The following is a 13,287-nucleotide window of genomic DNA, read 5'->3' on the forward strand; positions in this document are numbered from 1 at the left end:
AGCAACTTAATACAATTACAGCAGGGATGGGCAACTTGGATGGTGGTGGGGGCCACATCATGTATGTACTGGCCACCAGGGGGCCGCAGATTCACTTGGAGCACACACACGCACACACACACACACACACACACACACACACACACACACACACACACACACACACACACGCACGCACACACACACACACACACACACACACACAAATTCCATGTGTTGTATGTAATTATTAAGAAATATACTAAGTCTGGCATCTTCATTGACATTTTACAATCTTTCAGGAGCATCCTCTAATAAGCCACTAAACAAACATCAGTTCATTTAATGTTTACAAGTGGCATGTTTGTATTGAACAGGTTATTTAACAGTGGAATACAACTATTTTAAACTATTGGAAAGCACGGACAATGTGTGTGCATTGAGATGAACCATTAAGATGACATAAACATGAAGTCATGAACACTAACCCAGACGTTAGTTGTCTAACTTGAACCTGAGACACTTGTAGCCTCTGCTGACGCACAATAAGGGGAGTGTCCACACAGACACCTGTCAACTCCCTGCTGTTCCGCAGCGCCACCCCCCCTCCCTCCCGCTGACATTATGAATGAAAAGCGTATAGTAATCATAGATAACACGGCAGAGTCCATGACAGTTTGTTTTCATCTGATTTCAAATAAACAAAGTCTTTGTTTTTAGAATATTAAACTTGTTTCGCTAAATTCAGATGATAAATACAACCTTTAAGCTTGTAAAGGCATAATTGGGAGGTGTGTGGCGCAGTGGGTAGTGCATTGGTGTTCGGATCAGGGGGTCACAGGTTCAAACCCCACTGGGCAAGACACTTCACCCCAAATTGCTCCTGTGGGGATTGTCCACAGTATTGAGTATGTAAGTCGCTTTGGATAAAAGCGTCTAACAAGTGACATGTCATGTAATCATTACAAGCGGTAACTTAACGTCACAGCAGCAGGCGTAACAACAACCGGTGTTTCTTGTGAGTGTTTCCAGGAAACACAAAAGCGTCACAGATTATTTCCCGGTATTTGGCTGCCGAACGAAATCATGTACGCAGCTCGCGACGTAACTTGGAGACAAGTGGGCAGTATCAGTACTACACCTAAAAAAATAATATTTTTATTTATTTTTATTTTTATTAATTACGTTGTTTATAAATTAATCTGAGGGCTGCCGGGACGCTATTTGCCCATCCCTGAATTACAGTAAAGGTCCCTTGTAATGATGCAATGCAATGAAAATTATTCTGATGTGGATATATGAACTGTTTAGTACAACACCATACAATGTATTCAATGTTCAATGGCATGAGCTGACATGATTCTAAAATCGATGTTGTTTGACTTGCTACCCAGACCTAGACCGCAATCATGAGTACAGACGCGGAGATGGCCCAGTATGGCGCGGCTTCCATTTACCTCCGTAAACCAGAGAGGGAAAGAATTGAGGCTCAAAGCGCACCTTTTGATGCCAAGAGTGCCTGCTATGTGTCTGATGTCAAGGAGCTGTTCTTGAAGGGAACGATCCTCAAGAAAGATGGTGGCAAAGTCACTGTCAAAGTCTTGACCACTGAGGAGGTTTGTATCATTAAATCAGTGTGTACAAGGAATTCAATTTGATGAGTTCTCATTCTAAAACATTTCTTGTTCTAGGAGAGGGTAGTGAAAGAAGAGGACATCTTTCCAATGAACCCTCCCAAGTATGACAAGATTGAGGACATGGTCATGATGACCCATCTCAATGAAGCCTCTGTGCTGTATAACCTCAAAGAGCGTTATGCAGCATGGATGATCTACGTAAGACAATTTGCCTAATGACATTAAAAAATGATGCGGGAAACATGAAGTGACTCAAATGATCTATGATCCCTTGTAGACCTACTCTGGGTTGTTCTGTGCCACTGTGAACCCCTACAAGATGCTCCCAGTGTACGATATGGAAGTTGTAAATGCCTACAGAGGCAAGAAGCGTATGGAGGCTCCACCGCACATCTTCTCTGTCTCTGACAACGCTTATCAGTTCATGCTTATTGGTAAGTCATTACTACACCAATGTAGAAATGATCAGAAACAAGGTTGCTGTTTCAGCTACACACACTAAATTGTTCTATTTTTCATTTAACAGATAGAGAGAACCAGTCTGTCTTGATCACGTAAGTTTGCTACATTTACATTTGTTGACTTTGTTCAAAAACGGCAAATATCTTGATTAAATGTTATATAATGTCTCTCTATACCTAGTGGAGAATCTGGTGCCGGAAAGACTGTGAACACCAAGCGTGTCATCCAGTACTTTGCAACCATCTCAGTTGGTGGAGGCAAGGCGAGAGACACATCAAAGGTATGCAACTCTATGATGATTACAAATCAAGATTCTTTACTTTTATCATTTGTCCAGGGATTAAGAAATAAAGTAATTTCCTGATAGCAGTTCCAAACTTGGTTTATAGGGTTCACTGGAGGATCAGATTATTGCAGCCAACCCCCTGCTGGAGGCTTATGGTAACGCCAAAACTGTGAGGAATGACAACTCTTCTCGTTTTGTAAGTATGGAACCGTTTCTACACACGAGAGGATGATTTTTACATATTGCACATGTGGAGGGACATTAATGATTATGTCATTCCAAACAGGGTAAATTCATCAGAATCCATTTCCACGCATCTGGCAAACTGGCTAGTGCTGATATTGAGACTTGTAAGTAACAATCCTTATAGTACAAACTACTGTAAGTAAGATGTAGCCTGGCTCTGACATGATCACAACTTGTAGATCTGCTGGAGAAGTCTAGAGTCACATTCCAGCTTCCTGATGAGAGAGGCTACCATATCTTCTACCAGATGATGACTGCCCACATACCTGAGCTGATTGGTAAGAGATTCAAATATTGCATATGTTTTATCCTACAGCTTTACATATGAAACATGTTTATTGACATGTTTTCCCCTTTGTTAAATCTGCAGAATTGTCACTCATTTCAACCAACCCCTACGACTTCCCCATGTGCAGTCAGGGTCATATCACTGTGGCCAGCATTGATGACAAAGTTGAGCTGGAAGCCACTGATGTAAGTGATGTTTACATTTATTTTGTGCTGACATGCAAAATCAAAACGGCTCTTTCAAGTTCATTTTCTAAAAGGGTTTATGTTTTGTGTGGGCACTTCTTTTGAAATCAGAATGCTATTGATATCCTGGGCTTCACTAATGAAGAGAAGATGAGCATTTACAAGATGACCGGTGCTGTGCTTCACCACGGTAACATGAAGTTCAAGCAAAAGCAGCGTGAGGAGCAGGCTGAGCCTGATGGCACAGAGAGTGAGTATTTCATCTTAGCTCAAAGCTTAGAGCTTGGAAACAACATTGGTACATTTCTTCACAACATTGTGTTCTTCACAAATTATGATGGACATTTCTGAATTATTTTCAGATGCTGACAAGGTTGCTTATTTGCTGGGTCTGAACTCCACTGACATGCTGAAGGCTCTGTGCTATCCTAGAGTGAAGGTCGGAAATGATTATGTCACCAAGGGACAGACTGTACCTCAGGTAACAGAGATGTACTGGTAACCCTTCATTCAAATGTTCAGTAGATGTGTTTTTATATTATATAGTTATAGTTTTTAACGCCAGATGCAGTATGAAAGTTAGCTCTACTTTTAAGAAGTTTATTTATGTATCAAATGACTCGAAATACCAGTTATCTAGCATTTTATAAAAACTGTTTAGCAATCATGATGAAATGATATGCTTGTTTTTATTCAGGTGAGTAACGCAGTGCCTGCCCTGGCCAAGTCTATCTACGAGAGGATGTTCTTGTGGATGGTCGTCCGTATCAACCAGATGTTGGACACCAAACAACCCAGGCAGTACTATATTGGAGTCCTGGATATTGCTGGCTTTGAAATCTTTGATGTAAGAAATTCTGAAAATGCTACTTTTCAAGTCAAAATCATGATTATTGCCTGTTGCAAGAGATCATTCTGATTATCTGTCCCAACGCAGTACAACAGCATGGAACAGCTGTGCATCAACTTCACCAATGAGAAACTGCAACAGTTCTTCAACCACACCATGTTCGTCCTGGAGCAAGAGGAGTACAAGAAGGAGGGAATTATCTGGGAGTTCATTGACTTTGGTATGGACTTGGCTGCCTGCATTGAGCTGATTGAAAAGGTAAACACTTCATGTTGTCATCATATGTATCTGTTTTTTTATTTGTTCTAATGTATCACTAAATGATATACCTCTTTCAACTTGTTCAAGCCCATGGGCATCTTCTCCATCCTTGAAGAGGAGTGCATGTTCCCCAAGGCCTCAGACTCATCCTTCAAGAACAAGCTGTATGACCAGCATCTTGGCAAAAACAGAGCATTTGAGAAGCCAAAGCCCGCAAAGGGCAAGGCTGAGGCCCACTTCGCCATGGTGCACTATGCTGGTACCGTGGACTACAACGTCACTGGCTGGCTGGACAAGAACAAGGATCCCCTGAATGACTCTGTCATTCTGCTGTACCAGAAATCCTCAGTGAAACTGCTGGGTCTGTTGTATCCTCCAGTAGTTGAAGGTATGATTTTAACTACAGTTAACTCAAACTCATTTCCATATATTTGTATTATTATTTATTTATATCAACTGTTACTTGTGTTTATGCAATTTGTGTGATATTCTAACAAAACATCAACAGAGAAGGGTGGGAAGGGAGGCAAGAAGAAGGGTGGTTCTATGCAGACTGTGTCTTCACAGTTTAGGGTAAGGTACACTGCAATCTCATCTTACAATATGTCGGTTTGTAATCAAACTAATATGTTACCATTTTTGATCTACAGGATAACTTGGGCAAGCTGATGACTAACTTGAGGGCCACCCATCCTCACTTTGTGCGCTGTCTGATTCCCAATGAGACAAAGACTCCAGGTACATATACAACAGACCTTGATAGTCTTGATGGCTGGGTTAGGTTTTGTTTGCACGGAATTCATTTTGTATGGCTTCAACTTAGACATGATGTGTTTGTTCAGGTTTGATGGAGAACTTCCTGGTTATCCACCAGCTCAGGTGTAATGGTGTCCTGGAGGGTATTAGAATCTGCAGAAAAGGTTTCCCCAGCAGAATCCCCTATGCCGACTTCAAGCAGAGGTATCAATAGTTATTTGAAAATATGTTTTTAATGAAAATTATTACAAATAAAATGCTTTCACTTAACATAAACTTTTTTATATAGATACAAGATACTGAATGCCAGTGTCATCCCTGAGGGTCAGTTCATGGACAACAAGAAGGCTTCAGAGAAGCTGCTTGGGTCAATTGATGTTCCTCATGATGAGTACAGATTCGGACACACAAAGGTAAGCACCTTGATTGCATTTATATACTTCAGTGTTCTTATCAAGGGCTGTCAATGAATTCCTGCTTGATGGAATGACATCTCCAAAACGTCTCACATTATTGTGACGGAAATTAAGGCCATGAATGAAGAAACGATTAAGACATGGAAGTGGGGAAATGTCGCCCCCAAGTGACCATTAATAGGTATTTTAAATATTGCCTTATACACCAAGTGATTCTGGAAATGTTATGACATCCTGTCTAAGGGGGTTCTTCAGATTTAAACGTTTTGAATGACTATTTAATTGACCATTACTTGGTTATCATACTGCAAGTCTGACTTGGTGGAAAATAGAATACATTTATGTTCTCTCTGTGTTCAGGTGTTCTTCAAGGCTGGTCTGCTTGGTACCCTTGAGGAGATGAGAGATGAAAAACTGGCATCTCTGGTCACCATGACTCAGGCTATATGCCGTGGTTTCCTCATGAGAAGGTCATTTGTGGAGATGGCAGCAAGGAGGCATGTTGAAAACAGCAAGTTTGAGTGAAAAGTCATGACATTAATAATAAAGTATATATTTAGTTCCTAACAGCAATTTACTTTCCACAGGGATGCCATTTATACCATCCAGTACAACGTGCGCTCCTTCATGAATGTGAAACACTGGCCATGGATGAAGGTCTACTACAAGATTAAGCCTCTGCTGCAGAGTGCTGAAACTGAGAAGGAGCTGGCAAATATGAAGGAGAACTATGAAAAAATGAAAAGTGACCTGGCTACTGCCCTGGCCAAGAAGAAGGAACTGGAGCAGAAGATGGTTTCCCTTCTGCAGGAGAAGAATGATCTGACACTGCAAGTCTCATCTGTAAGTAAACATCAACAGACAAATACGATTTTTCATGTTCGTGAATATGAAAGCGCTGACGTCTGTTTTCATACAAATGGTCTAGGAAGGAGAAAATCTGTCTGATGCTGAGGAAAGATGTGAGGGACTTATCAAGAGTAAGATTCAGATGGAGGCCAAACTCAAAGAGACAACTGAGAGACTGGAGGATGAAGAAGAAATGAATGCTGAGCTCACTGCCAAGAAGAGAAAGCTGGAGGATGAATGCTCTGAGCTCAAGAAGGATATTGATGACCTGGAGCTTACCTTGGCCAAAGTGGAGAAGGAGAAACATGCCACTGAGAACAAGGTTTGGATAATCTGTGCATTAAGTGAAATGATAGTGTTCTTCGTATTGACCATTTCTTGCACACTTAGGTGAAGAACCTGACCGAGGAGATGGCCTCTCAGGATGAGAGCATTGCTAAGCTGACCAAGGAAAAGAAAGCCCTTCAGGAGGCTCATCAGCAGACTCTTGATGACCTGCAGGCAGAGGAAGACAAAGTCAACACTCTGACTAAGGCCAAGACCAAGCTTGAGCAGCAAGTGGATGATGTAGGTTTACAGTCATTTGATTTGGAAAAGCAAGATTATTCTTGAACATGATCATTTAAAATGTATACCTTTGTTTAGCTTGAGGGTTCTCTGGAGCAAGAGAAGAAGCTGCGTATGGACCTTGAGAGAACCAAGAGAAAGCTTGAGGGAGATCTCAAACTGGCCCAGGAATCCATCATGGATCTTGAGAATGACAAGCAGCAGTCTGATGAGAAAATCAAAAAGTAACTTAGTTTTTCTGTTTGCACAACATACATTTTTTTAAAGAAGTGTTCAATTGCATGAACTCAATGCACTTTATCAATTTCACAGGAAGGACTTTGAATGCAGTCAGCTCCTTAGCAAGATTGAAGATGAGCAGTCTCTGGGTGCTCAGCTCCAGAAGAAGATCAAGGAGCTCCAGGTGAGATATTGTGTTACACTTAACAATACTGCATACATTTGCTATTATGTGTAATAAAGTGAAAGATTGCTAAAAGAGAAAACATCTATTCAACAGGCTCGTATTGAGGAACTGGAAGAGGAGATTGAGGCTGAGCGTGCAGCTCGGGCCAAGGTTGAGAAGCAGAGAGCTGACCTCTCCAGGGAACTTGAGGAGATCAGTGAGAGGCTGGAGGAGGCTGGAGGTGCCACCGCTGCTCAGATTGAGATGAACAAGAAGCGTGAGGCTGAGTTCCAGAAGCTCCGTCGTGACCTTGAGGAGTCCACTCTGCAGCACGAAGCAACTGCTGCTGCCCTTCGCAAGAAGCAGGCTGACAGTGTTGCTGAGCTGGGAGAGCAGATCGACAACCTCCAGCGTGTCAAGCAGAAGCTTGAGAAGGAAAAGAGTGAATACAAGATGGAGATTGATGACCTCTCCAGCAACATGGAGAATGTTGCTAAGGCAAAGGTACACTAGCATTACATGCTTTTGTATTAGTATATGATGTTACCAATATGAATATAGTACATCACGTAAATTATTTTGTGAATAAAATCTGATCATTGATCTTGTTTATTTCTTCCTCATTAGGGAAATCTTGAAAAGATGTGCCGCACTCTTGAGGACCAACTTAGCGAACTGAAGACCAAGAATGATGAAAACGTCCGCCAGATCAATGACACAAGTTCACAGAAAGCACGTCTCCTGACAGAAAATGGTATCTACATGTTTTTGGTGAACGGTCTTTGGAGTGTATGATTGAGAAACGTTGCACAAACTAACGTATTATAATATTGTTCACACAAGGTGAGTTCAGCCGTCAAGTTGAAGAGAAGGAAGCTCTTGTCTCTCAGTTGACCAGAGGCAAGCAGGCCTCCACACAGCAGATTGATGAATTGAAGAGACAAATTGAGGAGGAGGTTAAGGTAAGAAACCATTAAGATAGTGTGTATTTGTATCATTTGTTTGTGATTTAGAAATGGTGTAAAGGTTAATAATATTTCTTACAACAGGCCAAGAATGCTCTTGCCCATGGCCTGCAATCAACCCGCCATGACTGTGATCTGCTGAGGGAGCAGTTTGAAGAGGAGCAGGAGGCCAAGGCTGAGCTGCAGCGTGGAATGTCCAAGGCCAACAGCGAGGTGGCTCAGTGGAGATCCAAGTATGAAACTGATGCTATCCAGCGCACTGAGGAGCTTGAGGAATCCAAGTGAGTGACATTCAAACTGTTAAATGGCCAGAAGTGTAGCATTCTAGCAGCAACTCTACTGATTCCTGAATTGCTGGTAATGATATTAGTATTTTAAAATGTGTATAGCTTCTTACTTTCATATATGCAAATATAATTAGAAAATAACTTGTAACTTTACGAGTTTAACTGAGCCACAAATACCTCAATTTCCAAACAGGAAAAAGCTTGCCCAGCGCCTTCAGGAGGCTGAGGAACAGATTGAGGCAGTGAATTCCAAGAGTGCTTCTCTTGAGAAAACCAAACAGAGGCTCCAGAGTGAGGTGGAGGACCTCATGATTGATGTGGAGAGGGCCAATGGCCTTGCTGCCAACCTGGACAAAAAGCAGAGGAACTTTGACAAGGTAACACAACTTACTTTATGGCCAAACCACACAAACAATGACATGAATATTTATTTCGCCCTCTTACGTGAACATAACCAAATGAACTGTATGAATTGTATTATTCAGGTGTTGGCAGAGTGGAAGCAGAAGCACGAGGAGGGTCAGGCAGAGCTTGAGGGAGCACAGAAGGAGGCTCGTTCTCTCAGCACTGAGCTGTTCAAGATGAAGAACTCTTATGAGGAGGCTCTTGATCATCTGGAGACCATGAAGCGTGAAAACAAGAATCTGCAACGTGAGTTCTACATAATGTACAATTTAGGCAAGGCAAGTTTATTTATATAGCACCTTTCAACACAAGGCAATTCAAGGTGCTTTACAAAAATGAAAGACATTCAGACAAAGGCATTTAAAAACAGTCATTAAAAAGAAAAGATAATAAAAGAAACATTAAAAGAAAAAATACATGAATAAAAAGTTACAGTGCAGTTTAAGATGTGAATAGTTCACACAGAAGTTCCACTTTACTGATGAACAACGGCTCAGTTTCAATTAAAAGCAGCGGCAAAAAGAAAAGTCTTCTTGCTGGATTTGAAAGTAGTCAGAGTTGCAGCGGACCTGCAGGTTTCTGGGAGTTTGTTCCAGATATTTGGAGCATAATAACTGAACGCTGCTTCTCCATGTTTAGTTCTGACTCTGGGGACAGAAAGCTGACCAGTCCCTGAAGACCTGAGAGATCTGGATGGTTCATAATTTAGCAGGAGGTCAGACATGTATTTTGGGCCTAAACCATTCAGTGCTTTATAAACCAGCAGCAGTATTTAGAAATCTATTCTTTGACACACAGGAAGCCAGTGTAAAGACTTCAGAACAGGAGTGATCCACTTTCTTAGTGTTAGTGAGGACTCGAGCAGCGGCGTTCTGAATCAGCTGCAGCTTCCTAATAGATGTTTTAGTGAGACCTGTGAAGACACCATTGCAGTAGTCGAGTCTACTGAAGATAAAAGCATGGACAAGTTTTTCCAAATCCTGCTGTGACATTAGTCTTTTAATCCTAGATATGTTCTTTAGGTGATAGTAGGCTGATTTAGTAACTGTTTTAATGTGATTGTTGAAACTCAGGTCAGAGTCCATGACTACACCTAGATTTCTGGCTCTATCTGTTGTAAGGTTCAACAATATGATAAAACACATGTATCTTTCTGCAGAGGAGATCTCAGATCTGACTGAACAGATTGGTGAGACTGGCAAGAACATCCATGAGCTGGAGAAGTCCAAGAAGCAGGTGGAGACAGAGAAGACTGAGATCCAGACAGCTCTTGAAGAGGCTGAGGTATTGTTTTTTTCTGGGAGTTTATAACATTAAAATTCATTGACTAATGTATCAGTGTTTGAAGGCAAAGATGAGTGTTTCATTGTTTGATTTCATTAGGGAACTCTGGAACATGAAGAGTCTAAGATCCTTCGTGTTCAGCTGGAGCTCACCCAGATTAAGGGTGAGGTGGACAGGAAGCTGGCAGAGAAAGATGAAGAGATGGAACAGATCAAGAGGAACAGCCAGAGAGTGACTGACTCCATGCAGAGCACTCTGGATTCTGAGGTCAGGAGCAGGAACGATGCCCTGAGAATCAAGAAGAAGATGGAGGGAGATCTGAATGAGATGGAGATTCAGCTCAGCCATGCCAACCGCCAGGCTGCTGAGTCCCAGAAGCAGCTCAGGAATGTGCAGGCACAGCTGAAGGTATTGTATAAAACACAAGTGTTACATAAGGCTACTTTTGGCATTCATGGATATATTTCTGATGGTTTTATCACTAGGATGCTCAACTGCACCTTGATGATGCTGTCAGAGCCCAGGAGGACTTCAAGGAGCAGGCTGCTATGGTGGATCGTAGAAACGGTCTTATGGTGGCTGAAATTGAGGAACTTAGAGCTGCTCTGGAACAGACAGAGAGAAGTCGCAAAATTGCTGAGCAAGAGCTGGTTGATGCCAGTGAGCGTGTTGGACTCCTGCACTCTCAGGTGAACAAACACAATCATGTTTTCAATCATTCAAGAATCTAATGAGATCGTACATATTGTGAATATTAGACAGCTGTTGACTTAGGAGGCTACATCTTTGAACCTTTTAGAACACAAGCCTTGTGAACACCAAGAAGAAGCTTGAGACAGACCTGGTCCAGATCCAGGGTGAAGTGGATGACATTGTTCAGGAAGCAAGGAATGCAGAGGAGAAGGCCAAGAAGGCCATCACTGATGTAGGTTTCAATGTCATGTGTTCTTACTTTAACAGCAATGTTTTTGTTCTAGATATTTCTAATGAACATGTTTTGCTGACTCCTCCAGGCTGCTATGATGGCTGAGGAGCTGAAGAAGGAGCAAGATACTAGTGCTCATCTGGAGAGGATGAAGAAGAACCTGGAGGTTGCTGTTAAGGACCTGCAGCATCGTCTGGATGAGGCTGAGAACCTGGCCATGAAGGGTGGCAAGAAGCAGCTCCAGAAACTTGAGTCTAGGGTAAAAGAATCACACAAAAATGTACATATCTGAAGAAAGACTTTGAAAAAGGCTGGATACTTAATGTTTTCATGTTATTCAAAAGGTGCGTGAGCTGGAGGGAGAGGTTGAGGCTGAACAGAGACGTGCAGTAGAGGCTGTTAAAGGTGTTCGCAAATATGAGAGGAGAGTTAAGGAGCTCACCTATCAGGTAAAGTCACTTTCATAGTTAACATGTACAGTACCAATATTATCCTACAAACTAACATTTTAAAATATTAAAACGTGCAAATCTAAATGTTCTATCTCAGACTGAGGAGGACAAGAAAAATGTTGCCAGGCTGCAGGATCTGGTTGACAAATTGCAGCTGAAGGTGAAGGCCTACAAGAGGCAGGCTGAGGAGGCGGTAAGGACACATATATATTCCACACATTGGGAACTTGGTTCCATGTCTCATTTCATTCACAAAAGATGATTTTAAACACTGAAACATGTTTATACTTCTTTTATTTAAGGAGGAGCAGGCCAATGTCCATCTGTCCAAGTGCAGGAAGGTCCAGAATGAGCTGGAGGAGGCTGAGGAGCGTGCTGACATTGCAGAGTCCCAGGTCAACAAACTGAGAGCAAAGGGCCGTGACTCTGGCAAGGTAACTATATGTCGGTTTAGGGCAAAATAAGCAGAATCTTTGCATTCACTTCACAAAGCTTTAGTTACTATGAAATTAACTGTTTATAATCCTCTTTGTGGTTTATTCAAAACTCACAAAAACCATGTATCTGTTTTTTTTACAGGGAAAAGAAGCAGCAGAGTAAAGCACAAGGAGTGTTTCCCTGTGTTGAATCATATAATATGATACAATTCATGCTGAAATAAAGCTCAAGCTGTTAAACTTGAATTATGTCTGTCTCTCTTGTTTTTCTCTGCTTACTATGAAAGGTAGTTGATGTGAGATTTTGTGGCGGCACGTGGGAGTGTTTGTTTGAAATCCTATTTAACCAAAAAGCCAGACAACGCTACCTTGGGAATTGCACTCAAGGAAATAATTACTCAAGGTACCAACAAGGCACTCGTTTGTAATACTGAGGGGAAGGAGACGTGGCTCCAATTCATCAAATGTTTTATTCCATGTATTAAAATATCATTAAAAACACAGTAAGAACAACATACACACTGGAAATAAAGGGGGGAATCTTAATTCAGGGATGCTGAGGCTTACCAGTGGATGGAGGTGACGAGGGGTGAGAGGGATCCCAACAAAGTAAATTAAGGCACCCGTGACCCAGCTAGACATTTTTGTCTCTAAAAACATTCTGAGAATGTTACATTCATTGTTCTAGGAATGTTTTCAGTGGGAAGTTTTATTTTGGTTTCCAGAACGTTCTTCTGAAAGGTAGGATAGCGGTCTCTAAAAACATTTTTAAAATGTTTGGTGATAACCTTCTTATTATTGCTGTTCTCACCGTAAACATCGCGTCTGAATGAAAGCAGTTGTATTAAAAAAAAAAGTAGCCTAACATCCAGGGGAGATGTGATAAGTGAGTAAACAAACGGTAAAGGGCAGAAAGTCTGATGCACATTTGATCATCTTACATAACGTATAATCACAACGGCAACAGTTTGCAGAGCTGCGCTTCGTTCAGCAACTAGTTGTTAAGTCCAGCCATGCGTCACGCCTCTTTTAAACATCACTGTTGCCTGAAATCGACTCTGGAGGATACATCAGTGTACCCTCGGTTATAGCTCCTCCAGAGGCTCCTCTCTCCTCTAAATCAGTGTATCCTCGGTTACGGCTCCTCCAGACAGCCTCCTCGATAATCGATCCTCGACGACCCATGAGAGAAATTTGTTTTCCTTCGAGACGGCGCGCCGACATCCGTTTCCGGGTCGCTGCCGGAAGACCTGGGACGCGAAAATCATAGAAATGACAAACGGCTCATTTCGGAAGACTCGCGCGGGTCTGCTTGATGCCGGGACGACAGGCGCACGGACTCGAAGGCCACGTGCACATCTGTG

At 42.0% G+C, this 13,287-nt stretch overlaps 1 protein-coding gene across 1 annotated transcript; it reads left to right on the top strand.

Annotated features, from left to right (window-relative positions):
* Positions 1 to 1,373: 1,373 nt before the first annotated feature.
* LOC117557228 (myosin heavy chain, fast skeletal muscle-like) lies at positions 1,374 to 12,169 on the top strand. Its single transcript, XM_034232950.1, has 39 exons — positions 1,374 to 1,595; positions 1,674 to 1,814; positions 1,894 to 2,050; positions 2,143 to 2,170; positions 2,259 to 2,358; positions 2,468 to 2,560; positions 2,651 to 2,714; positions 2,790 to 2,888; positions 2,981 to 3,084; positions 3,196 to 3,334; positions 3,447 to 3,565; positions 3,782 to 3,931; positions 4,022 to 4,192; positions 4,283 to 4,571; positions 4,680 to 4,768; positions 4,846 to 4,933; positions 5,038 to 5,155; positions 5,241 to 5,364; positions 5,728 to 5,864; positions 5,955 to 6,210; positions 6,296 to 6,538; positions 6,607 to 6,783; positions 6,862 to 7,007; positions 7,096 to 7,186; positions 7,283 to 7,672; positions 7,796 to 7,922; positions 8,012 to 8,130; positions 8,218 to 8,414; positions 8,614 to 8,797; positions 8,906 to 9,071; positions 9,985 to 10,109; positions 10,209 to 10,517; positions 10,595 to 10,798; positions 10,909 to 11,034; positions 11,123 to 11,293; positions 11,379 to 11,483; positions 11,584 to 11,679; positions 11,789 to 11,920; positions 12,066 to 12,169. The coding sequence occupies exons 1-39, from the start codon at positions 1,389 to 1,391 to the stop codon at positions 12,084 to 12,086; spliced, it is 5,802 nt and encodes a 1,933-aa protein (XP_034088841.1). The 5' UTR covers positions 1,374 to 1,388; the 3' UTR covers positions 12,087 to 12,169.
* Positions 12,170 to 13,287: the final 1,118 nt, after the last annotated feature.

The sequence above is a fragment of the Gymnodraco acuticeps genome, unplaced genomic scaffold (assembly GCF_902827175.1).
Source record: "Gymnodraco acuticeps unplaced genomic scaffold, fGymAcu1.1, whole genome shotgun sequence".
Classification (NCBI taxonomy): domain Eukaryota; kingdom Metazoa; phylum Chordata; class Actinopteri; order Perciformes; family Bathydraconidae; genus Gymnodraco; species Gymnodraco acuticeps.

What these genes read in the sequence shown, in the direction of transcription:
- LOC117557228 (XM_034232950.1), top strand. Translation starts at nt 1,389, where the DNA reads ATGAGTACAGACGCGGAGATGGCCCAGTATGGCGCGGCTTCCATTTAC. An exon ending in AGGCGAGAGACACATCAAAG is followed by an intron (nt 2,359 to 2,467) that starts GTATGCAACTCT and finishes CTTGGTTTATAG; the next exon opens with GGTTCACTGGAGGATCAGAT. An exon ending in TTAAGGAGCTCACCTATCAG is followed by an intron (nt 11,484 to 11,583) that starts GTAAAGTCACTT and finishes GTTCTATCTCAG; the next exon opens with ACTGAGGAGGACAAGAAAAA.